General features: G+C 46.2%; 1 protein-coding gene across 1 annotated transcript; it reads right to left on the bottom strand.

The window, feature by feature from the left end:
* Positions 1–1523: 1523 nt before the first annotated feature.
* SGCB (sarcoglycan beta) lies at positions 1524–25403 on the bottom strand. The gene is made up of 6 exons (XM_055139700.1): positions 25295–25403; positions 17039–17245; positions 13130–13315; positions 11809–12000; positions 11381–11512; positions 1524–5203 (listed from the first exon to the last, which is right to left on the bottom strand). Exons 1-6 carry the CDS (start codon positions 25325–25327, stop codon positions 5000–5002), a joined length of 954 nt encoding a protein of 317 aa, XP_054995675.1. The 5' UTR covers positions 25328–25403; the 3' UTR covers positions 1524–4999.

Raw genomic sequence — 25403 nt, forward strand, 5'->3', positions numbered from 1 at the left:
ACGCAGCCGACCCAGGTTCGATTCCTCCACCCCTCTCGGAGAGCCTGGCAAGCATGAACGCAGAGAATGAAATTTATTGTGTACCTTTTCCATTTTGGTTTTTTGCAAGGTCAATTCTCCCATATTTTTGAAGGGCATTTAGATTCTGAGACACATAGTCATCAATTGCCCAGTTGCCCGACTGCATGGAAGAGTGATTTTTTTCAATAGTGTGCTACTTATGTAATACCAGAAACTGAATTCATTTGTGCTGCTAAAAGATACTTGTTCCTATATTCAAATTTGCAATCATACTACATGGAATTAAATCCCATTCTACTGCAATATAGCAATGAAGCAAGTAGTCATCATTCACAGGCACATTACTTATAGTATTAAAGTGAAAGGTGGTTTAAAAGATTTATTCTCAGGGTACATACGTTATTAATTTACCTGGTTTAAGTTGAACAGATTTAAAATATATACTTGAGATCAAAACAGCTAATATGGATAATCTTATGCCTTAAAGCGATAGCTATTAGTTTTTGTTTTGGAGCCATTTCTGGCAATGCTCATGGATTCTCCTAGTTTTGCATTCAGAAATCACTCCTGGAAGTGCTTAAGAGATCATATGGGGTGCTGGGGATCAAACCTGGATCAGCCGCAGCAAAGCAAGGCCCTTATCTGTTGTACTCTCTGCCCTGCCTCTCAAGCAGGAGGTTTAGTTTTGTCAGAAATATATACATACACACCAACATGTATATGTTTAGAGAGGTAAGAATTCCAGAAAAACATTTCTGAGGAACTTGGAAACAATTAGGCGAAATGTCAATCTTTAAATGAACATATGCAGATTAAAGTATAAGGAAGTAGTTATAAATGTTGGGTGTGTGTGTGTGTGGATGTGTGTTGTGTGGATGACAGGGAGTGGGGGGAAGGAGGAAGTGGCAGAAAGGAGGAAAGAGAAGAGATGACAGCAGAAGAAAAAAGGCAGAAAAGTAGAACCCACTTTTTTGTATGAATGGATGACTAACAAAACTAATTTTTTTTTAAAAAGCAGAAGACAATTAAAAAAAATGAAGTACAAAAGAATACAATAACAGCTGTGTTTTTAAGGCGTACCTTATGATCCGTAGGTACTTCTCAATTGTTCTCTACCTGGATAAAGCCGGGTGAAGGATTTACACTTGAGCTTTGAGGCTCCACCCACTGCTGACCAAGCTTCATTCACTCTTTCATCCCCGGGGTCCAGCCTTTTGCACTGGTGACTGCCTAAACATTCCCCCAGGTAGAATAATTCATTCATGGACAAAACAACTTCTAACTTTGAGTTCTAGGATTCCAAAAAATAACCAAACACTGATGGTGTCCCCTTCTCAATCTGTATTTAAATGCATCATGTGTGTATAATTAAGGAGAAACCCATTAATATTTTAATCACGAAGGGCCTGGGATATAGCTCAGTAATGAAGCACTTGCCTTGCATGAGTGATGCCCTGGATTCCATCCCCAGTGCCAGGAGGGAAAAATAAATTAACAGCAAACAATTTACAGAATCTTTATTGTAAACAGAGGTCATTAATAGTTATTACAAACGGAATTAACCAAAGCTCATGTTAGCAATCCAAAATAGAATTACAGGTTCATGTTTAACATGGCATTATTTGTAATCTTTGCCCCATCAACACTTCAAAAAACACTGCTAAAAGTAATTGGTATTTCAATGGTCAATCTCTTTTTAATTTTTTTAGCACCTTAACATTCTCACCCTCTTAAAGAACAACACTCAAAACTAGCTAGAATGTTTATAATCTTATCGCCAAAATAATAAATTTGTTTTGCATAATGCAAAAAGAATACAAATATATATATATTTTAAATATGATAGATCAGTAATGGTTCTTTGGGTCATTCTGCATTTTTAAAAAATCAGCCCATTAGAGAGCCTCTAAAACATCTTGCCTTCATTTCATCTATCCCCTTTGCAAACAAGCATGTATACCTTGCCCTGCCCTCTCTTCCTGGAATCTGTCTTCATGATCTACCTCCCCACCCCAAGCCGGAAGCTCATCACACCCATGCTCAGTTCAAGGGAGGAGGAAAAAAAACAGCAACCCTTTGAGGGTCTAGGAAAATACCATCTGGTGGTGAGAGTGAGTAGCTAAGGCTTGACTGACAGGAAAAAGAAGTGACAGGTCAAACGGATAGGCTGTTATGGTTCTGCTTCCCAGGAATTTTCCAGGTGAACATTTAGGGGACAAGCAAGACCTACGAACCTGTAAAGTGCCCGACGATACTATACCTGTTTCTTCAACAATCACTTCTATAAAAACATCAAAAGAGCCTCTCGTGTCAAAAGCACTTAATGAAGATGTATCAAAACAAGTATTTCTCAAAGAGGAGTAAAAATAGATTATTTCATGAATAATAGTATTGTTTTAATAAATAATACTTTGAAACATAGAATTCTGTGGTTTCAGTAAAAAAAAAACCCTCAAAACATATCTAAATAGAGTGAACGAGGAATGAATATACAATTTAAAAATATACTCATCACCTGAAAATTCCAATGGACTTTTTTCCCTGAATATCATTCAGATACAGACAATACTGAACACATTCAAAAGGGTTCTGAATATTACAATTTATAAGTTACACTCAAAGGTCATGAATTTCATCCTCTTTTCCTTCATTTCAGAGCGACAATCAGCAGTAAGCAGTAAACCAACCTTGACATCAATGTACTGCAGAGTACTTGAAATTTCTGAGACATCTGAAACTTTTTTTTTTTTCTTACAATCAGTGAGAAATGACAATACTGAAAGCAAACTAGTTTTTGGTTGCTTTTCTTATCTACACCAAAGTGACCGTGACAGGGCCAGAGACAAGGGGCGGGGATCATGTGCTTGGTTTGGTTCCTGTCACCTGGGAGGTTTCCCGAGCACTGCCAGGATGGCTCCCTGAGCACAGGGCCCAGGCTCACCCTGGAATGCAGGGCGGGGCCTCTGACTCGCAGCTCTCTGTTCCTGATGTTACGATATGTCTTAATGATGCCAGAGTTTCCTGAAAGTCAAATACAAAATACACTGAAAATAAAAAGGCATGAGTCACAAATCATTACAAAGGTGACATAAGGAGCACAGATCAACTCCCACAGTGTTTCCTAATAACAGGGCGCCCATAAAAGAGAGGGGGTCAGTAGGGCACCCGGGGCACCTGTCTGGAGCCCTGGCCTGCTCTCTTCCCCCTGCTTCCTGGAGGGCTGAGGGGAGAGATTTCACACATTCAGCTGTCCCGGGTGCGCCACGTCCATCAGCCGGGAGACTGGCGTGAGCACAGCGAAGCCGTTTGACTCTCTATAGCCCACGTCATATTGAGGAACTGACGTAGGATAGTTTAAAATGAGACAGTGATCATTCGTTTCTTTGATACACGGTTGATTTCTTTTCTTTCAACTAGAACACTGTTTTGATTCTTACCTGCTTAGGTGAGTTCAAAGTAGTCTTTGTTTACCTTCCTGGTGTTTCGTTTTCTTCTGTCTCTTTGGGTCACAACTGGCCATGCCCGGGGCTTACTCCTGGCACTGCACTAAGGAATCACTCCACTCCTGGCAGTGCCTGGGGGACTGACCATATCGGATGCGAGGGACAGCCCTGGTCGGTCCCAGACAAGGCAAGTGCCAACGCTCTGGCCCCTTCCTGGTGTTTTAAATAATGAAAACTTCAGTGCAGTGATGGGGAACATCATATTTGCAAGCAAGTGTAACTAAGTTTAAATCACAGAAGAATTCCAGTCCTCGACACTGCCACTGCCTGTGTCACCGAGGCAAGAAAGTCTCTGAGCCTCGCTGATCCTGCTTCCTGAGGGCGCAGCTGGGCTCATCACACCTAGTCTCAGAGCTGTGCGGAAAAGAGCGACATGCAAAGCCTACGTAACGCTTAAATGTATAAAATACTTAATAAATGACAGCTACGACCAGGGACTAGTGACCAAACTCAGTGGCAGAGCACATGCTTGGCATGTAGGATGCCACCCTGGGTTGGGTCCCTGGCACCACTAAAAGAAAAAAAAAGTTATAATTAAAAATTAAATATGACATTTTTCTATCAGAATGTGAACACTTAAGGCTTATTATAACTCAAGGAAACATCCTTTTAGAGCGTATTATTTTTCCTTGTGCAAAACCAAGCAACCAGTCTCCTGCCATTCCACAACCAGGAAGATCTTTGGTGACGTCACTGGCATGTGGGAATGTGGCTGAAAGTTGGTGCCGTAAAATCTGTGTTTCTTAGTAGAAGCCGAGACAGTGCGTGTAACATTTCTCAATGGTGTACCGTTTCAACATCGTGAGTGGGCCTAGAGCCACTAGTTACTAAAAAAGAACAGTGAATCTAAGCAACTGCCTCAGCCCTTTATCCTTCAGGCAAAGAACTGTGGCATTTTATTTCTACATTATTTATATTTTGGGCCACGCCTGTCAGTGCTCGAGGGTTAAGCTTGGCTGGGCTTCGGGAGCACTCGGTGCCGGGGTCTCACTCAGGCCTCCAGGGCGCAAAGCGTGAGCTCAGTTCATCCAGCTCTCTCCGGCCCGAGCAACTGTGGGACTGTCTTCATTGGTGGTGAGGAAGCTTTGGCCACACTCAAGGTTCACTCCTGGCTCTATGCTCAGGGGACCATGGGTGGTGCCAGTGACTGAACCAGGTCAGCTGCGTGCACGGCAAGAGCTTGAACCCCAGGATTTGTGGGATTTTAAATACACTTCTTTTACAAATTTAATTTTGGCTGACCTAGGTACTTCTGATAATTATTTTAGAGATCTTTAATTTGAAGTTAAGGTGAAACTTACGGAGACCTATTACCATATAGGCCCTTTTAAATATGGAGACACATAAAAGGTACACAATCGCGATCTGCAGGGGACTCGGAAAATACTCTGGAGTTATCGTGAACTCTGTAAAAACATGATTTGCATGCGCTCTTTAGAAAGTCGAGGCCTGAGAATCCTGCCAAGCTCTCTCTTCTAGTGAGTGTTTCCGCAAGGGTTGTCGGAGACCTGGCAGCCCATGTTCTGGCTGGTCACCAGCACCTTGAAGAGGGTCCCGTCGGCACACACGCACAGCTTGTAGCGCACCCAGTCACTGCTACCAAACTGGTCGGCCCCGGAGGGGCTGGGCAGGCGAGTGGGGCTGACCATCACGGTCCCGTTTAGGATGATGCTGTTCTCCTGGTAAGAGTGAAAGTGAAAGAGATTTATTTACCTCCAGGAGTGGGGCTCCACAGAGTCAACAGACAATGATCTCTCGAATAGTAACAAAAGAAGGCAGCTAGAGTGAAGTCAGGACCAAAACAACAACAGGGAAACAAAACCAATGTCAAAGTTCCCACTGGGGACCTCTCAGTAACAGTCCGTCTTGTGCTATCAATACACCTGAAACATTCTAATTCTGTTAACCTTACGCCAAAACTCCCAGGTGTAAAACTGAGGTTGATGAGGTCTCAGAAAACTTTCATTCAGTAACTCCTAAGGGGTTTCCACAATGTAACTAAAAAGTTTCTGATGATGAGAAAAGATCCCCTTTCTTCTAGAGAGGACTAATGTTAATTCCCAATCTTCTGGGATACCTCAAAATCTTCAACTGGAGAGTAAGGCAGGCTCTGTCTTCAAGTCCTCTGGTCAGGCACCTTCCTGGGTAGTACGCTCTTAAAACCCTTTATTTTTAGGAACCCTGAGGCCTTCCCTACCTTCTTTCTTCCCTTTATTCTTTCAGTCAGTGATAATTATCGAATACTATTTCTTTTTGGCTTTTTGGGGAGTCACACTCGGCAATGCTCAGGGGTTACTCCTGGCTCTACACTCAGGAATTACTCTTGGCGGTGCTTGAGGGGACCATATGGGATGTCGGGATCGAACCCAGGTAAGCAGCGTGCAAGGCAAAAATGCCCTACCCACTGTTCTATTGCTCCAGCCCCTCAAATACAATTTGGTACCAGATTCTACTTGAGGCACTGGAGAAAAAGCAGCAAACAAAATTAAGGATCTCAGAGAGTTAAATATTCAGTGGGGTAAAATCAAAACATAACAGAAACAGTTGGAACAAAAACATATCCATGGGGTGTGTGCTCTGAGAAAAACTCATCAGAGAGAATAAGCAGGTAGGCACAGAAGTGAGCAGAAAGGCCTTTCCTGAAGGCCACCATCCAACAGGCGCTGGGTAACACGTGGGAGTTTGCTGCGGGCGTCTTTGGGAAGGCCACTGGGCAGAGGAGAGTACACAAGACCTGGGGTGAGGATGTGTCTGGTATTCCAGAGAGAGGGACGGAGTGTGATGTGATCTCTCTTAAAAGGCTGACTCTGGCCGCTGTCTGCAGAACTGAGCACAGAGATGGAAGGGTGGAGGCCGGGAGGTGGCGGCTGGGGTCGGGAGCAGGGGAAGTTAAGGTTAGGGCCGGGGCGGAGGAGGCGGTGCTGGGGGTGAGAGCAGCAGTGACTGCCTGAGTCACAGGCCCTTGTGCTGACTGACGGACACCGTGAGCCTGACGGGGCCCTGGCAGCGCATGTCTTCGGGAGGCGGGAGCATGTGAAGACTGAAGACACGCTGGGGTCAGGGGCCTGAAGGTGAAGGCCACAGGACCTGTGAACAGTCATTTAGAGGTTACAGCAGGAATCCCAAGAGAGTGAGAGAGAGCGAGAGAGAGAGAGCAAGCGAGAGAGAGAGAGCAAGCGAGAGAGAGATAGAGACAGAGACAGACAGAGACAGAGACAGAGAGACAGACAGAGAGTGCACCTGCTGGGGATAAATCCATGGAAATGGCTGGCTAGTCACAGGACATGCAAGCAACAGAATCCTTAAGTGAGGAATGCTCCGATTTCATTCCAATGCTGCCATCTCGTGGCAAAAGACGCTTACTGATTCTAGTGACAGATGCTTTAAGAGTGACCACGGAAGGGTCTTGAGATGGCTCAAATTCGAGTCACTGAGTTAGATCCCCAGCACTGCAACCCGGAACCTAAACATCTGGCACCAAGGGTCAAGTGTCACCAGGAATGTTCCCTGGGGATCTCTGAGCACTGCTTGGGAAGCCCCCAAATTACAAAAATTACAAAAAGCAACCACCAATCTGAAATGAAAAGTGTATTCTTTTTTTAAAATACAGGCTCAATTTTCTTAAACGGTGGAGAAACTGATGTGAGTATAATCGTATTTCTAAGACCTTTAATATTTGTCATACTAACAATGAGAGAATTTTCAGGTTGAAAAAAGGAATGATGGTCGCCTGCCAATGGTGCTGCTCAGCTCTCGCCTCTCGTGGCTCCCAGAGAAACAGCCCCGCTCGACTGCTGTTCCCTGCTCACCCTGACGTGGCTGCTGCCTTATCCTAGACAGGGGACACACAGTCACTACTGCTACTGAGGTTCTGGCAAGAATCCCACTTTATGGGGGCCAGAAAGATAGCACAGTGGGCAGGGCCCTTGCCTTGCATGCGTCCACGCCGGGTCCCATCCCCAGCACCCCAGATGATGCCCAGGGCACCGCCAGGAGGGATCCCTGAGTCAGGACTATGCTCTGAGCACAGCTGAATGTGGTCTAAACATCCAGGGTGGGTGGAAAAAAAGAATCACTTTTTATATTTGTCATTATTAGAAACTGGGACATGCATTTGGTGGGGGGAGCTGTTTATAGAAGTGAAATACTAGATTTTTTAAAAAGTTTATTCTTTCAAAGAACTATTAAATTTTTTTAAATTATTTATAAATCCTTGGATTCAGGGTTACTTTTGCCATTTAATGTTTGGTGAAATATACATAATTAGCTTTAATTAAGTAGCCTATAATAGGAGGCCATTTTATGAATAAAATAGCAACATTCTGAACAAATACTTAAGCAGGAAGATGTTCTTAATTTGATGGTTCCTTACATGAAATGTAATATGTATTAAATTTAAATTTCAAATACAATCTGTGAGATACAAAGAAAATTACTTTTTAATAGCTAGAATCAAAGACAAATATTTTTTCCTTCACAAGAACAGAACCACATTTTATACATTTTCCCATCAATTTCTACATCACTAAATACAAAATAAGAAGAGATATTAAAAATATTTTTGTTGTTGTTGTTGGGGGAGGGAGGGCAAACCTGGTGATGCTCAGGGGTTACTCCTGACTCTGCACTGAGAAATTATTCCTGGCAGTGCTCAGAGGAACACATGGATTGCTGGGGATCAAATCCACTTCCAGGGTAACTGCCTCACCCACTATACCATCACTCTGGCGCCTAAATTAACTGGGAAAAAAAACTCCCACCAATTTCAGAGTGTGGATATACTTACTTTGATCTTTCAGAAACTTTTTTTGCAATTTTTTTCTTTGGAATAATGTGTGCTAATACCCCTCCCTCCAAATAAATAAAAAGAAAAGGGAAAAAGGAAACACTGGCAGAGAAATGAAAAGGAATTTGTTATTCTGTGACTTACAGCATTGTTGACAATTGGTAAAAACCACTTTTAAAAGTTATTATTCTTATTTTGGTTTTTGGGCCCCACCAGGCTGGGCTGTGCTCAGGAATTATTCTTGGCTCTGTACGGGGGGGGGGGGGGTCATATGTGGTGCTGAGGGTGAAACCTGGGTTGGCAGTGGTCAAGGCAAGCACCTTCTGGCTACAATCCTTCCCTGGCCCCTCCAAGTCTTTGGGGGCATGGCTGGGCACACCTGGAGGTGCTCAGTAGATACTCCTGGTTCTGCGCTTAGGGATCGTTCCTCGGGAGGCTCTGCACTTCTGCGTTGTATATTTAAAAAGAGTTCCAATAAACAAAATACGCATGAAAATACCAATGACGTTTTGCACTGACACAGAACGAGCAATCCTAAAGTCTCTGTGGAACAGAAAGACTGACTAGCCAAAGCAATCTTATGTAAGAAGAACAAGACTGCAGGCATCTCATTGCCCAATTTCAAATTTATAAAACCACAGCAATAAAAATCGTGTGGGACTGGCATCAAACAGACCTGTGCATCAAAAGGTCAGAACAGGGAACCCCCAAATAAACCATGAATACACGATCAATTAATTTAGCACAAAGCAGCTGGGGAATACAGAATGGGGCAAGGACCATCTCGTTAACAACTGGATAACCACAAGCAAAGGAATGAAACTGGAACACTAGACCACTATCATATGACATACACAGTAATGAATTCCAACGGATTAAAGCCTGAAATCATAAATCTTCTAGAAGTTAAACAAGTCATAGGTTCCTATCTTTATGATGATTTTCTGACACCAAAAGGCAACATAAACAACAATAACAACAAAACGAGTGGGACTGTCTGTACAATGAAGGAAACCATCAAGAAAATGAAAGGGCAAGTTACTAAATGGGAGAAAATACTTGCAAATCATGTATCTGGCAAGGGCTTACTATCCAAATAATATTTTAAAAGTAACCTCATACAACACAGCAGAACATAACTAATCTAATTACAAAGTGGACAGAAGCAACTGACTAGGCACATTACTCTGAGTAGTTATTAAATATAAGACACACAGGTGGCCAACAAATACCAAAACAGGTGTTCAACATAGCACAATGAGATCTTAGCTCATATCTGCTATTACCAAAAAGATTAAAAATTAAAAAGTGAGGGTGAGGATGTGGAGAAAAAAGCCTCACTCACTGTGAAGGCATGGAGAGTGTGCAGTCACCATGAAAGACAGTTCCTCAGACAGAACTCCCACATGATCCAGCACTTCTGTGATAAAAAACTAACATCTAGAAAGTGATATGCAGCCCCTTGCTCACTGCAAAAGCAATTCCGCAGGTTACGACATGGAAACAACTGAAGTGTCCATCCATGGATAACTCGATAAGCACATGTGGTGCATACAGACTGTTGCTAGTCGATCCTAAGAGTAAACTCGGGACCAGCAGCATGGCACAGAGGTAGAGCACATACCTTTATGTGTCGAGGCCCTGGCTTTAATCCCTGGCACCTCAAAAAGGAACAAAAATGAAACCTTGCCATTTGCAACAACATGCATGAACCCAAACTGAGAGCACTATATGAAGTTAAGTAAGAGAGATAAATGCCATATGATCATATATGTGGAATATGAAAAACAACAACAGAAGACCAACCTCATAGACATAGAAATTGGTGGTTATGAGAGGCAGAGGGCTGGGGGCAGATGGTGTAGGGTGGGATAGTTGGCAGTAAATGGAATAGGTGGAAAAATTAGTCAAAAGGTACAAGATTCCTATTATAAAATAAATCTGGATTCTAGAGGTGGCAAGGTAAATACAGAAAATAACATTATACAGTAGGAAGAAAGGTGCTAAGAGAGTAGTTCTCAAAATTCTAATTACAAGAGAAAGATTATATGGTACGCGAATGGCTATTAACTTGATTTATCGTGGGGATCATATTCCAATGCACACAACTGCAAATGACTACACTGTATACCTGAAGCTAATCTAACGTCATATGCCAGTTATACCTGAATAAAAACTAGAGCCAGAGAAATAACTGGCAGGATGAGACGCACATGGTAGTGGACGTGTGGCTCCAGTCTGCAGCTCTCGGAGACTGACGCGGCAGGAAGCGGGCCTGGGAGCACACAGCCTGCCTCGGTGAGGTCCCGGGAGACAGCCACCAGGGCATCCAGAGTCACTTCGCACCAATCCCATGCCACTTTCTTTTCTTTCTTTCTTTTCGGGTCACACCCAGCGATGCACAGGGGTTATTCCTGGCTCATACACTCAGGAATTACTCCTGCAGTGTTCGGGGGACCATATGGGATGCTGGGAATCGAACCCCGGTTGGCCGCATGCAAGGCAAATGCACTACCTGCTATGCTATCGCTCCAGCCCCTCCATGCCACTTTCTAAGGGAGAAAAAACAAAAGCCATACAGGTACTCTGACACTTTACAGATTGTTTAGGACCTTTTTCATTTTACAACCCATTCTGAGATTTTTCCATGTCAAAATAATGTACTACTATGTTAATATTTTAAATGATTAAATAGATCATTTAAAGAATCTTATAATTCCTTATTTTAAAAAGTAGTTTTATTTGGGGCTGAAGAGATAGTACAACAGTAGGGCATTTTTTACCTTGCGTGCAGCTGACACGGGGTTGAACCGAGGCAACCCCTGAGCCCACCAGGAGTGATCCCTGAGCACAGAGACAGCAGTAACCTTGATCACTGCTGGGTATGACCCCAACCCCTCCTCAAATAAATATAAGAGTTTTATTTAGGAAGTATGAGAGGAGAAGGAGGAATAGAGACATGGAAAGAGTCTGTCGTAAATTAAAGGAAGAGAATTTTTGTGCCTCTAGCTGGGATGTGGGCAACTCGGAATGCAGAGCCTTAGCTCTTTAAAGCTTAAAAGATACTCACCGCCTTCAGTTCCATATTACCACCCATGTGAAACTCGATGGTCTTCCCCATGATGAACACGCCTTCATTTCCACGTACAATAGCACGCCCATCAACTTTTATATTTAAGTCACTAGTAGCACTGCTGGTAATCTGAAAACAGTAAAAAAGAATTTCTAAGTTAAATTGAGAGTGATTAACACAGAGAGGAATCACAGTTTCCACTATGAAATATGGAAAGCAAGGTCTTTCATTTATGTTTCACAGATGCTGAGAGAGACGACTTGATCACATAAACAAGTAAATAACAAATCTAGAACAACTCTTTTCCAGTGCCTTGGAATATGGAATGTTTTCTTTCATGCCACTGTAAAACAATGAAGCTCCTATCCATTTTGCAACTTTGGACAGTAATTCTCTCCCAATGACAAAAACTGAGAAAACCATACCCTTTCAGTCGATGCTTTTTGAACATTCAAACTTTTCACTCCACTTGGCAAATGAAACTCATGAGTTTCGTAGTCTGTGCTGAATAAGATGTTCTGAGTTCGAGGGTCGAAAAACTGCATGCCAATGTCACTTGTAATAGATGTTTTGTTCTTTTCTACACTGAGCTTTGTTGTTCCTTGCTGAAAAACAATCTTCAGAAAAAATAACTTGATCAATAACATGTTTCCAAAGATTTTCGCAACAACTCAAATTCATGGGAAACTTAAGACCCTCCCCTATGATAATCAGCTCACTCCACGAATCACGAATCTTAAATCCAGGTGTCCTCTTCCCCCACCCCCTCACCCCTGTAGGAAAAGAGCCTATAAAACTAAGAGCAGCTCTCGATGGCTCCTGACCAAGCTGCTTAACGGCCATGATCCCAGAGACTCAGAAACAAATCTCGGAACCCAGCAATCCCTCCCAATTTAATTATTAAAATTTTAGAATTCCAAGATTGCGCGGCCACTACTGCGGCCACATGATATCATAGGCTATTCATAATCAGCAATAGAAAACAAATCGTCTAATGTGCCTTTCCGGCAGATCTTAGTGTTGGGGTAAAATCCCAAATAATAATGGTGGCTCTGGTGGGTCAAAATATTGAACGTAATCAAAGTAGAGAGAGAGAATAATGTGGAAACCATATGCCACACAGACAGAGGGAGGGTGTGGGATGGGGGGGTATACTGGGGTTTTGGTAATGGAAAATGTGCACTGGTGAAGAGACAGGTGTTTCATCATTGTATGACAGAGACTTAAACCCAAAAGCTTTGTAAGTGCTCTCACGGTTTATTTATTTTATAAATAAACTTATAAAAAATAATAAAAACTATGATCAGGTATTCTGTGTAGATTTGTGGGCATTGCTCTTATGAAGGAAGACGAGGGCCAGGCCCAGTGAGTAAGGTAAGGGTGCAAACTGAGTAGAATCTTGAGTCTACTCCCATGGGTGACAACAGCCAGGAATACAGCTGCACAGAATGGACCCACACACTCTCCTGACTCACTGAGCAGACGCTGTCAGGACCTGGCAAGGGGCTTGCTCCTCATATGGAGGAGAAAACGGAAAACCACGCACTCTGCCAGCACTTACCACACTTACCACAGAGAACCTGGGATACTAAGAGCACGTAACGTTCAAAGATGATCCGGTCAATAACACTTACAAAATATATTTACTTTTTTTCTCTCAAGGGAAATACCCACTTCCCATCGCCTCCTCTCAGTTTCTCCCGAGACCCTTTTCTCCAGAGTCCCTCAAGCCATGGGGTGACTTACGGGCTGGTTGTTGCCGGTGATAACCAGGTTTTCGTTCCGCCTTCCTCCCACCGTGCTCTTATAGAGCGGATGTATGACTCCCATGTCAGAGACCTGCTTGAACCGGAGCAGCCCGCTCTCATGAAACTCCATGCTGTCACAGCCATTCGGTCCAATGCGAATCACCGCCCAGATAACAAGCGTTATCTGAAAAAGAGAAGAGAAGCAGCCCAGGGCTAACGGGGAGCACACACTTCATCCTGGACAAGCAGAAAAGATCCCTGGCTTCAATTTCCCAAGGTGGGATCATCAGCAATAAGCATTACTTGCCTTTCCATTTGTTTTTCTTTTTTTTTTTTTTTCCGCTTTTTTTGGGTCACACCCAACGATGCACAAGGGTTGCTCCTGGCTCATGAACTCAGGAATTACTCCTGGCGGTGCTTGGGGAACCATATGGGATGCTGGGAATCAAACCCGGGTCAGCCGTGTGCAAGGCAAACACCCTACCCGCTGTGCTATCACTCCAGACCTGTTGCCTTTCCAGTTGTAAAGGAAACCAATTTTATTTTGAAGGTCTCACCTGCTGTGTATTTACTAAATAAAATACGAAGGGCCACTTGGGGGCACTCTCTCTCCACCACCTGCATTCGGTAGTCTCACGCCACTTCCCCACCCCGGGGGTGGCCGACAGCGATGGGCCAACAAAGGAAGGAACAAGGGCCAGGCTGGTTGGCGTCAGTTGCAGTTTATTCCAATCTCATCTCCATTCCTCTTCCTCACCCCCTTGCCTGATCCTCCTCATCCTCTTCTTGGCTCATGCTCCCTCACACTGCTTAGAGCTACATTCCAACAACATGCAAACAGCTGAAAGACAAAAGTGCTAGAAGGTGTGCGCTCTTGAAAAAGAGCTGTTTTGTCTTCTCCAGCCTACCCTGGTCCCTGCAGAGAACTACTGTCAACCTTGTCAGCTATTCTTCCTCGTAAATTCACCCCGCACATTTCAGTACTAGATGTGTAAACAGCCACGCATCACTCAGGGCTTATCTATTAATTCCCCATTTGAGCAGGTAAGGGTTTTAGATCCTTTCTTCTCTCTCCCTCTATAAAGTCATGTTCCTTATTACTAGCAGGATCACCATGGAAATGGTGTTCACCCCTAAGCAAATCTCAGCCCCTAACCAATAGTGTTCACTCCTCCCTTGAACTTTTTGCCCCTCAAGATTGAATGCCACGTCTCAAAAGGTGTCCTATACCCTCTCCACCCCCACACTGCGGGTGACATCTCCCTTATGACATGTATTAAACACTCACTCCTCTCAGCGAGGGTATTTGCACTTTTTCCTCCCCAGAGCACCCTTCTGGAGCCTCTCCTTGTGTTCTCTGGGCCTGTATCCCCTGGGCCTGCTGCAAAACTGTGAGCACGAACGTGCTCTCCGCTCTCGTGTGGGTGCTCCCTGCTGTCTTCCTGTTGTCTTCCAGCTTCCTGGATCCCTGTCTTTCTCTCTGTTAGTGTAGAGCCTCATGCAGTCAAGACAGTCTTCTGGGGCTTCTTACAAAGAATATACACAATATAAAACATTTTGAATGTTTCATATTGCGTATACAGTGTAAGGCTAAAAAAATGTCTTGATAATCCCTCACACCTGACTCACAGCCCAGCTTGGTGCACGTTTGTAGAGTAGAAAAGGCTGGTATTATATTCTTTCCAAACTTGTAATGCCCTTGCTTTCTTGTCTACTATTTTCCAGCACTGCTTCAAAAAGCCCAATTTTTATTTTCTTTTTCCTGATACCTTTTTCTGATTTATTTTCTTCTGAAAATTGTTATGATCATTTATTTTTCTTCAGAGTCCACAGTAATGGCCTCTCTCTTTTTAATGAATTACACTGCATCCAGATTGGCTTATAATGCTTGGAAATTTTCTTGGTTTACTTGGTAACTTTTTCAATGTTTTCTTTTTCTCCGGAACTCCTAAAAAAGAATCTTATGATTCCTGGAGTCAATCTAGAACTACGCTAGTTGAATGTGCTGGAGGAGTCCCTTCATCTTCCAGTATCTGGAAGCTCTTCCTTATTCTCGAATCCTTTTTAATGCCATATCGTTCATCTCTCGCGAAGGCACTATCTTCCTCTCTTAAGACAATAATTTTCTGGATAAATTTTCTTTCTTCTGTCATCGGTGCATTTCCCCTCCCCTATCTCCTAGAATTCTCACTTTCTCCAAAGTTTAAGGGTCTTGGCTTTTATCTTTAATTTACAGCTTTGCTCAAAACTATGATCGCTCCCTGGAGGCTCAGGGTTTGTACTTCATGCTGAGGTTGCATGGAGACCATAAAAGTCCTTCTCCAGGGGGCTGGGACTTGTGACTGACAAGCTTCAGGGCAGGGCAGGGACTAGAAAGCTTTTCACAGCATCTTTGGATTCTTCCCACCTCTTCTCTCTGGAGAAGACTGATGCAGCCCTCCTGGGGCAGATAGAGCATGGTGCCAGGCCGCCAGACATGACAGAAGAGAATATGGGGGCCTGGGAAAGGAGGTCACAGTGCTAGGATTCAGACTTTAAGTGTGGATGGCCAGGCTAGTCTCCTCTCCGCCATGCCCAGGCAGAAAGTGCCCTCTTGGATCAGGTGGTCCAGACACACGTGAGTTTTGTGTGGTAAAGGTTATCAGAAAGAGCAATTTCCTGCTGGCTGGAAGGAAGAAGAGGCTTAGGGATCTCAAGATCCCCTCCACAGGATTTCTCCAACAAGCTTGTTCAGCCCTCAGCATACTCCTCTCCTTTTTTTCAAGAGACTGAACTTCCAATTCCTGAGATCAAATAAGCTTTGCTAGGCTTTGCCAGAAGGCCCTGTAACCCCTGCCCCATGCCCGCTCGAGCAGTTTCTCTGACTCTCTCCGACAGGCTATTTACCATTCATTCCCCTGTCTCCTTCTTGTATGCATATACTGTGATTTGGGATTTACCTCCCACTAACCCACAGTTGATCTAAGATGTATGATCAAAGAATACACTGACGCCTGGAGGTGTGGGAGTGTACTTAATGGGAAGGGTGTGAGCGTTCCTGGAAAGCTCTCTAGGAAGGCCAGGGCTAGTGACCTGGGTAAGTCAGAGCAGGGAGACTGGGAGGCTTTGTAATGGGACTCACCAAGTGTCAGCATCTCCAAACCTATTTCAGTTCCCTCAGAGGAAGAGAAATTGTTGTAACTTTTTGGGATTCTTTCTAGTGTCTCTCTGGTTGAGCCTTTTTTGGGAGGAAGAAGGGAAAATGTCCTTATTCTGCCATCTTAGTGGGAAGGCGCGGAGGGGAGTGAGGGAGACAAGGTGCAGGAAACTCGGCCTCTGAGCACCCCCCACTGCCTGGCCCCAGCAACTCTAGGCCAATGGGTCCAGCAGTTCAGCACACGGGGACTGAGGAGGTGATGCTACTCGGGCGGCCTGGGGCCTCCCGGACTGCAGCTGGACCTGTGGGGAGCACGTGGTGCTGGGCACGGAGCCTGGGCTGGGTGGACACTAGGTGTGTTCCTGGCCACTGCACTGCCTCCTGGCCCCGTCACCACCCTGCCCTGCCTGGCTGCATGAGGCAAGGTGACTGAAAACAGAAAAGCTGATGTTCTTCAGAAGACTCAGAGAGGGCAACAAGTCCTCCGGGCAGAGTTCTCTATTCCTGCGGTGCTGCTGCACTTTGAAAGGTCGGGCTGTTTAAGGGAAGACTCTGTGAAGACTTTTTCTAAATAAAATTAAAACATGGGAACATCAGCATACCAGATTTTAGGTACAAAATACTCATTCAAATCCATCGGGCAATGAAAGATAAGAAACAGCAAGTAGAGTGTCCAGAAAGAAACTAGAGACAATCTATGGCAGTCACCAACAAACAGATGAGAAAGTCCCCACGCCCGTAAGTGAAAGTCTCCTCCTACACTCTACTCACAATTAAATTGATGATGGCCAGGATGAACAAGAGGATAATGACGCAGATGGCTAGATTTCCCTTTCTCCCTCTCAGTCCTGTCTTATGGAGCCGGTCCTCGTCGATTGGGATATAGCCAGCTTTAAAGTTGCTGTTGTGCTCTTTATTAACGTTCCTCCTCTCCACAGCTTTCTCACGCATGGACTTCTTCACCGGACCATTGGAACTCTGCAGAAACAAAATGCCACACGCTGATGCACACTCTTTCAGACCTATTAAGGTGTGAACTCACAACCAAAGACAGCTGAGTTGGTCATGAGGGCACTTTACATGGATACACTCCCAGTCACACTGGACTACAATTTCCACAAGGACATTCCTGTGTTCAGAGGGTAGGCCCAGGAAAGCCTCGGTGTGAGGTAACTACGTATTTTATGAGGTACTCCGTATTTTATGCTCTGCTTTCAATAGCCCCACACTCAGAAAGGGTATGGCTCACCCGCACGCCCTCGCCCAGATAAGATCCAGAGCTGCCGCGTGCGAAACGGACCCTCTGCTCCTAAAGACTACGGTCCGAGAGGTCTTCTAACCCATTTTGGCACTCAGAGTGGCTTCTTACAGAAATGCATATAGACTGGGAACTGAGTTAAAATATCAGAAATCCAAAACTGCGCGGCCGCAAGAGCGGCCACGTGAGCTCACAGAGTCTTCATTCTCAGCAATGAAAAGAAATTATTAAATGATGCCTTTTCAGCAGGCCTGATTGTTGGGGGGAAAATTCCAAACAATAATAGTGAGTTCTCTATTGAAATATTGAATGTATTCAAAGTATAGAGATAATAAAGTGAAGATCACTAGCTACTTAGATGGGGGCTGGTTGGGAGGGGGGTATACTGGGTTCTTGGTGGTGGTACATGTGCACTAGTGAAGGGATGGGGGTTTAATCAGTATGTGACTGAGACTTAAACCTGAAAGCTTTGTATTTTTTTTCACGGTGATTCAATAAAATAAAAACTTAAACAAAAAAAAGAAAGAAAGGGTATGGCTTGTCGGGGTAGGGGACAAAGACGACATACACGTCCTGTTTTCCATAGTCTTCCTTTTAAAGCAAGATTCACCACTTACTTGCCCATCTATTCATTCACATGGAAAGAAGTTGGGAAAGCTGACATACTTTGTTCTTCATCACTCCAGTGGGCCAATGGGCCAAAGCTAACTTTCTCCTACAATCGGACTTTTCAAAATGTGGGCTCTCTCCAAAAGGTATTTCTTCATTTAAATCTTTTACCTTTTCCTTACTGTGGCAGAGAAACAAAAGAACCAAATGAAGGTTCTGCATAAAATGAGAACAAAGGACACTCAGGTTAGAGGACACTGAGAAATGGAGCCATCTGTGTTTCGCTCCCTGAGAATAGAGGCAAAGAACCTTAGCAAGAAAATACGCATCGTGGCCGATGATGAGATTTGGGTATCCCCCAGCTCCCGGCAACTCAGCAGTCACGCCCATAAGCCACCTCTGGCTGGTGCCAGATAATCTTGTTTCGGCCACGATCCAGAGTCGCATATCCTTCTCTCCCGGAAGGGAACATAACATGACACTCTCCATAACCATGGTGCCAGACCCCATGGCAGCCTGTTTCGTTCGGGTCGCCCCAAATGGGGAAGGGTGACCAGGGCCAGGTGACAGCCTCCCCACCCTAGGACCAGCCCCGGTGGCCTAAAACCTTCAGAACTCAATATGTATTGAATTGGGGTGAGCTGCATACAGGGCAAGCACCCTAACTCCTGCACTCTCTCTCCGACCCACTCAATACTATTTTAAAAATAACACAACATGCTGCTTTCTTCTCTTCTCAGGCATGTCAACTAAGTGTTCCAGAGGCTTCGTGACTATGTGTGATGACACACATCAGTGTTCTTTTTTTTTTTTTTTTTTTTGCTTTTTGGGTCACACCCGGCGATGCTCAGGGGTTACTCCTGGCTCTGCACTCAGGAATTACTCCTGGCGGTGCTCAGGGGACCATATGAGATGCTGGGAATCAAACCCGGGTCGGCCGCGTGCAAGGCAAACGCCCTACCCGCTGTGCTATTGCTCCAGCCCCTAATTTTTCACTTTTAATTCCTAATATAGTATTCAGAAATACTATAAATATAGTGCTGTAATCCACTCTAAAAAACAACAACAAAAAGCCTTTTTTGGAATATCAGTTAACTTTTCAGAGTGTAGAAAAGAATCCTAGGGCCGCACAAGCAATAAAACAGCAAGAAGGACTTTTGCCTTGTACATGGCCAAGATTTGATCCCTGACATCCCTGACATATGTTCCTCTGAGCACTGCCAGGAGTAATTCCTGAGTGTAGAGCCAGGAGTAACCCTGGAGCATTGCCAGGTGTGGCCCCCAAACAAACACACAAAATCCCCCCCAAAACAACAAAGAAGCTGAGACCAAAAAGGCAGAGAACTTCTGACTATGAGAGAAACTCCGGGAAGTAGTCTGGTACATGGTCAGCACAAAAGGAATGGGCAGAAATGAATACGAGACTGCCCAAGTTACATATAATTTTGAACTTTGAGAAAATTCACTTATTGAACAGGTAGGTAAAAGCACTTTATGCTTAAACCACCAATCCCAAACACCGATACAAGTAAGAATGTAAAAGAAATATGGGACAGAATCCATTTCCTCTCGATATTATAACAAACTTGAGATACATCAAAGAGTTAAGATGACAATACTCTGCCCTGGTACCAAAATCAGTACTACAAAAGCATGGCCTGTGCATTCGGTAGGAGGTGGGAGGGAAGCTGTAAGGAGTGTGTGGGCCTAATCCTGAGAGCAGGGAGAGCTGAAGTGCTAGAGGTCGTGAAAATTCATGGACAACAGGGTAAGGATTTCTACTCTCTAAGGGTGAAGAAACAGCATGGGGGGTTAGGCACTTGCCCTGCCTTTTGTGCGTCCTTTTTCGAATCCCCAGCGCTGCCAGAGGTCACTCCTGAGCACAGCGCCAGGAACGGCCCCTGACCACAGCAGGGTTTAGCTCCAAACAAAAGAAGATTCTATTCCGTAGGTCTGTTCAAATATAAATAAAAGGATAACATTTTCTGAGTAAGACTGGCCTACGATGCAGACTACTAAATGTGGGGGCACTTGCAGACAGGAAAGAAAAGAGCGCCAGCACGAGGCTGCCGGAGTGTTGGGGCCACCAACAGGAGAAGGGGGGAAAGGCCGAAATGAGACCGGGAAAGGATCTGTGAAACACAGCTTTCAAGGAAAGAGTTAGGCTCGTGAGAAAAGAATCAGGGGCTGGAGCGACAGCACAGCGGGTAGGGCATTTGCCTTGCACACAGCTGACCCAGGTTCGATTCCCCACATCCCATATGGTCCCCTGAGCACCACCGGGGGTAATTCCTGAGTGCAGAGCAAGGAGAGACCCCCGGCGATGCACAGGTGTGACCCCAAAGGCAAAAAAAAAAGGGAATCGTGTTTAGCAAATAGTCATTGAACATGGGGAATGAAGAAGACTCTATACTACTATATTCTAACTGAGTGAGAAATTACCATGTTTTGTCTTGAGATAACTGATGTATGAGATGGCTCCGAGGGTGGTCTGGACCAGAGACACGGATCAGAGCGCCCTCAGTATAAAGGCAAATTAAGAAGAATCAACCCTGAAAGAAACATTGGCAAGAGAGCAACAATGTGGTCTTTGGGAACTTTAAATGGGCAGGGAAATTGGAAAATGAGAAACTATAATTAATGGTAAGAAAGCCAAGGACAGTTACTGCACTTGAGCTGTCTAGATGCAATGCCTTCAGCTTCACCAATGGACTGAGTGGCAAATCAATACACAGGAAGAAGCCCTGCCAGCTACAAATACCTAGACGTGTACTTGCAAGCCTACAAGAGGAAAGACTGTAGCTAAGGAACCATGTACTGTGAGAGGAACACGCTCCTTCTGTGGCAGTATCTATCAGTCTCTCCTTCCACTCCCGACTCCCCTCTGGAGGAAGATCAGTGTGTTGACAGCTGAGGGGCAGGTTCTAGAAGGAGCAAAGCCTGCAGGCCCCGGAGGAGCGCAGGATAGTGAGAAGCAGCGAGATCCTGCAGGAGGCAGGGGACAGCCACACTGACCGGAGAGAAGCCGAGTCTTAAGTGTCAGGCTCACACTTGACCAAGAACCAGTTCCCACCAAGAAGAGAAAGCGTTCCTTTCCCTAGGAATGGAAAAGGCACAGTCTTCAGCTAAGAAAAAGTGGAGTCTAGGTGAAGAAGCAGCTCTGATAGAGAAGGGATCACCGAGCAAAGGGTGCTAGGCGGGCCCACTAGGGATGGGAGATACGGGCTGAAAATAGACTATAGACCGAACATGATGCCTACTTAATACTCTGTAGCAAACCACAACACCCAAAAGGAGAGAGTGAGCAAATGGGAATGCCCTGCCACAGAGGCAGGGTGGGGACAGGGTGCGGGTGGTGGGAGGGATGCTGGGACCATTGGTGGTGGAAAATGGGCACTGGTGGAGGGATGGGTACTCGACCATTGTATGACTGAAATGTAAGCATGAAAACCTGTAAGTCTGTAACTTTGTCCCATGGTGATTCACTAATAAAAAAAAAAATTTTTTTTAAAGTGGAGAGGGCTGCCGGAAGCTCAGTGCGGTGGCAGGGGGAGCGGGCTGGTTGAGGACTCGTGGAAAATGGAAAAAGACAGGCATGATCCTTGTGACAGTAGCAGACAGAAAACTGGAAAGCTTCACAAGGCAGTCAAGAAGGCTCGCTATACCCTAAAACACTGCCGTGCAGAACTGGCTGCCAAGGACAGTTGTGCAGGCGGTTTGTCGGCACCAGATGTGAGAGAGCACAGTCTCCGCAGGCGCTGGAGGAAGGCAGCCCGGGACGCACGACGCTTGCTGACTGGCACAGACACAGTACGGGCACAGGGCAGCACTGTTAGATTAGCCATTTAGCGTTTAAGTAGGGGGGCACATGAAGAGAAGCAGAAAAATGGATGGCTCCTGGGAGGCGGTCTTCTCTCTGCCAATTCAAGCGCATTACCTTCAATCTGATGCACTTAACATTTATTGAAGAATGACAATGTGTCGATGGCCTAGACCAGAGTGTCTCAACTGGGGGCAATTACAGTCCCCTGGCTCCTCCGCACCCCAGGATAGTCTCCCCAAACCACAGGTGAGCACAATTCACATAAACGGGGGACCATAATTTGAGAATAGGGGGCCACATAGTAGAACAGGAAGGCACAGGAAAGAAACAAGATAGGAGAGGCCAGGGCTCAAAAAAGGTCGAGTGATGGAGCCACTGTGCTTCCTTCCAGGCCAGGAGGCGGGAGAGACAGTCACTCACCACTGCACGTCAGCACCAGACGGGCACACAGACGGCGCGCACAGCACTGACAGGGCAGAGAGGAGCGCAAGCACGCAGGGAGCCGGCCAGCAGGGCTTTCTTTTCCTTTTGGTCTTTGGCCACACCGAAGATCACACCTCGTGCTCAGGGGTTACTCCTCGCTCTGTGCTCAGGGATCACTCCTGATGGGCTCTAGAAGCCATACAGGGTGCTGGAGATCGAGCCCGGGTCAGCCACGAATAAAGCAAGCGCCTTACCTACTCTACTCTCTCTCTGGCCCAGGAAGGGTTTTCTTTAAAAAAGCAGAGGTTTGAATGGACTCTCCTTCCTTCTCCATTCCCTTTCACAACGCCACCACTGTAGCTACAGGTCTGATATCAGGGGCTGCACGCTAGGCTGCAGCATGTTGTATTTGTGGTGGTGTGGGGGAATCACAATGCACAATTTGGGATGGAACACACACACACACACACACACACACACACAGAGCGGGTACTCTGCCACCGAGCCATATCCTTGGGCCCCTGAGTTGGATCTTACAAGACGAACAGGAGAATGTCAAGGAAAAACAGAGAGAAAAGGCATTCCAGGGAACCCCAGTCTTCTCTGGACCGACTATTTGGGTGGAGAAAAGGATGAATATAGAAATGGGGCAAAGACTGAAGTGAGAGATGTGGTCAAGGGCCATTAAATATATGCTACCGCATATATGGACATGGTACCGCAGCAAGAATGATGGATTTTTACATGGCAATAGCATTAAGAAGATTCTCATAGCAACGCCATTGCAATATGCCTCCACTTAATCCACAGGATTGGGAAAGTAAACAGAGGTATGGACGAAGGATCACCATGGTTAATGTTATTAGGATTGGGGCAATTTACCATACTAGTCTGTCTGCAAGACCCTTTCGGGGGGGCTAAAAATACATAGAACCATGGACTTTATCCTGGAGGTTCTTGGGTACTTCTGGAAATTTCAAGTAGGTTTGTGATAGGATGATTATTTGCTTTCGAGCAAAATCAAAACAAAAAGCAACAAACGGGGATAGAGCAGCTTAGGGATGTAGATGTCCTTGGCAGTCCAAACGAAGGCCTGGCTGAGCCTCGCTTCTTGGACATTGAGAGGAAAGACTGGGGAAGATAGTAGGACCTGGTGATCCGTTAAGTGAGACACATCTAGGGGAACTCCCAAGTGGAATCTGCCATACTTCCTATGGCATCTGCTATACTTCCTGTGGAATCCAGGGGTTCTTAAGAAAAAGTGGGATCCAGTTTTCAAATATCAAGTCAGGGACAGTGAGCAGTGGGGCCAAGTAAGGGGGCGCTTCTGAGTTTCTGATTAGTATAACCAGGGGGATGGACTGTGGCTGCCTTTTCAGGAGAGACTAGATCGCCATCCTGTTCTGAACACTTTTTAAGTTTTGAGGTGTGTGTGGAAAATTCAGTTAAGGTTGGTGTAAGGTTGGTGCAGAACTGTGAAGTAGAGAAAGGGGAGTGAACCAAGTTCTGGGTTAAGAAAGAAGAAAACCCCACCCCAGCAGAATCCTGAGGACATAGCAAGGTGAGGTGAACAAAGACGAAGCTACCAAAACAGGTGTGGAGGTAAGAAGAAAACCAGGAAAGCTAAGGAACAACTTGAATCTCAAGATCTCCAAGACGCTCCATCTGCTTTCATTACTCCTTCTATTACTATTGTTGCTGTGTTTTTGGCGTAGGGGCCAACCAGCGATGCTCAGGGCTTATGGCTGGTGGTGCTCAGGGGACCCCAGGGGGTACCAGGGATTGAATCCAGTCCTACACAAGGCAAACTAGCCACCTGCTATACAACTGCTTTGCTCCCGACTCCTATTATTTATTGAACTAAAAAAAATTTCTGAGCCATACCAGCAGTGCTCAGGGATCATTTCTGATGGTGCTCCGGGGACCATGTGCAGTGCTGGGACTGAACAGGTGTATAAAGCAAGCCGCCTACCCACGGCACTATCTCTTCAGCTCTGACTCCCCACTGTCTTTTACTGGTTGTTGTGTATTTATCTGACTCTAAGCCCCAGGCAAACGGGACTTATGTCTTATTTATTTTGGGAAGGTCTCTTCTGCCCGTGAGATCTATGACTGTGTCCCTAAAGGAGCGCTCTTCTAGAAACAGAACGTGGACACCTCGACATCAAATTTCTTCCACGTGGCTGAAACGATGTTTCTCCCAAAGGGAAAAAAGATTGGTTGAGAGGCTAGAGTGACTGTGAAAGTTACCTTGAGAGTGTGCACAGGTCTGTGTCGCGTGCACACGCGTGCACGCTGGGGGGGCAAGGGAGAAAGCCTTGAAACGAGTCCAAGTGACACGCGTTATGCTGCAGATCAGGAAATGATTGACAGGGAGTGGGGGCAGCGCTCCCTGCACCGGAGAGCCTGGTAGGGCGGCGACCACCTTCCCCCAAAAGCAGAGCGGGCGGGGAGCGCTGACGTCTGCATCTCGCGGGCCACAGAGCCTGGCCGCGGCCGCGAAGGGACAGCCGGGCAGCGGCTGACCGTTTCTTGGCGGCGACCCGGGAGCCTCCGGGCTCCAGGTCCCGGTTATTTTTACCCGCATCTTCGCTGACGGCCGAGCCTGGCATGCCCCGGGCTGGCCGCGGCGCGGCCGTGGGGCGGCACGCGCCCTCGGGACGGCGACCCCTCCGCAGTCCTGGCCGGGGGTCAGCCGGGCCGGAGGCCCGCCGCGAGGGTCCCACGGGCCTCGGCCAGCATCCCGGGCAGCGGACAGCTCCTCCCGCCCCGCCCCGCCCCGCGCGCCCCGCCCCGCCCCGCGCGGCGGCCTCTCGCACCCCACTCCCGGCGGCGGCCTCACGGCGGGCTGCACCCGCACACCCGAGGCCACCCCTCGCGCGGCCCCGCCCAGGCGGCCGCGGGGTTCACCGACCTGCTCCGCAGCCGCAGCCGCCGCCGCCGCCATCTTCGCGCGCCCGCCGCCACACGACCCGGCTGAGCCGCACCCCGCGCTACGGCGCCTGCGCGCTTCCAGCCGGGCC

This window comes from Sorex araneus, chromosome 5, assembly GCF_027595985.1.
Source record: "Sorex araneus isolate mSorAra2 chromosome 5, mSorAra2.pri, whole genome shotgun sequence".
Taxonomy (NCBI): Eukaryota; Metazoa; Chordata; class Mammalia; order Eulipotyphla; family Soricidae; genus Sorex; species Sorex araneus.

Coding starts and splice junctions, on each gene's coding strand:
- SGCB (XM_055139700.1), bottom strand. CDS start 25,327: ATGGCGGCGGCGGCGGCTGCGGCTGCGGAGCAG. Junction 12,001..13,129: donor TCACCGGCAACAACCAGCCC/GTAAGTCACCCC, acceptor TTTTTTCTGAAG/ATTGTTTTTCAGCAAGGAAC. Junction 11,513..11,808: donor AAAAAGCATCGACTGAAAGG/GTATGGTTTTCT, acceptor TACTGTTTTCAG/ATTACCAGCAGTGCTACTAG.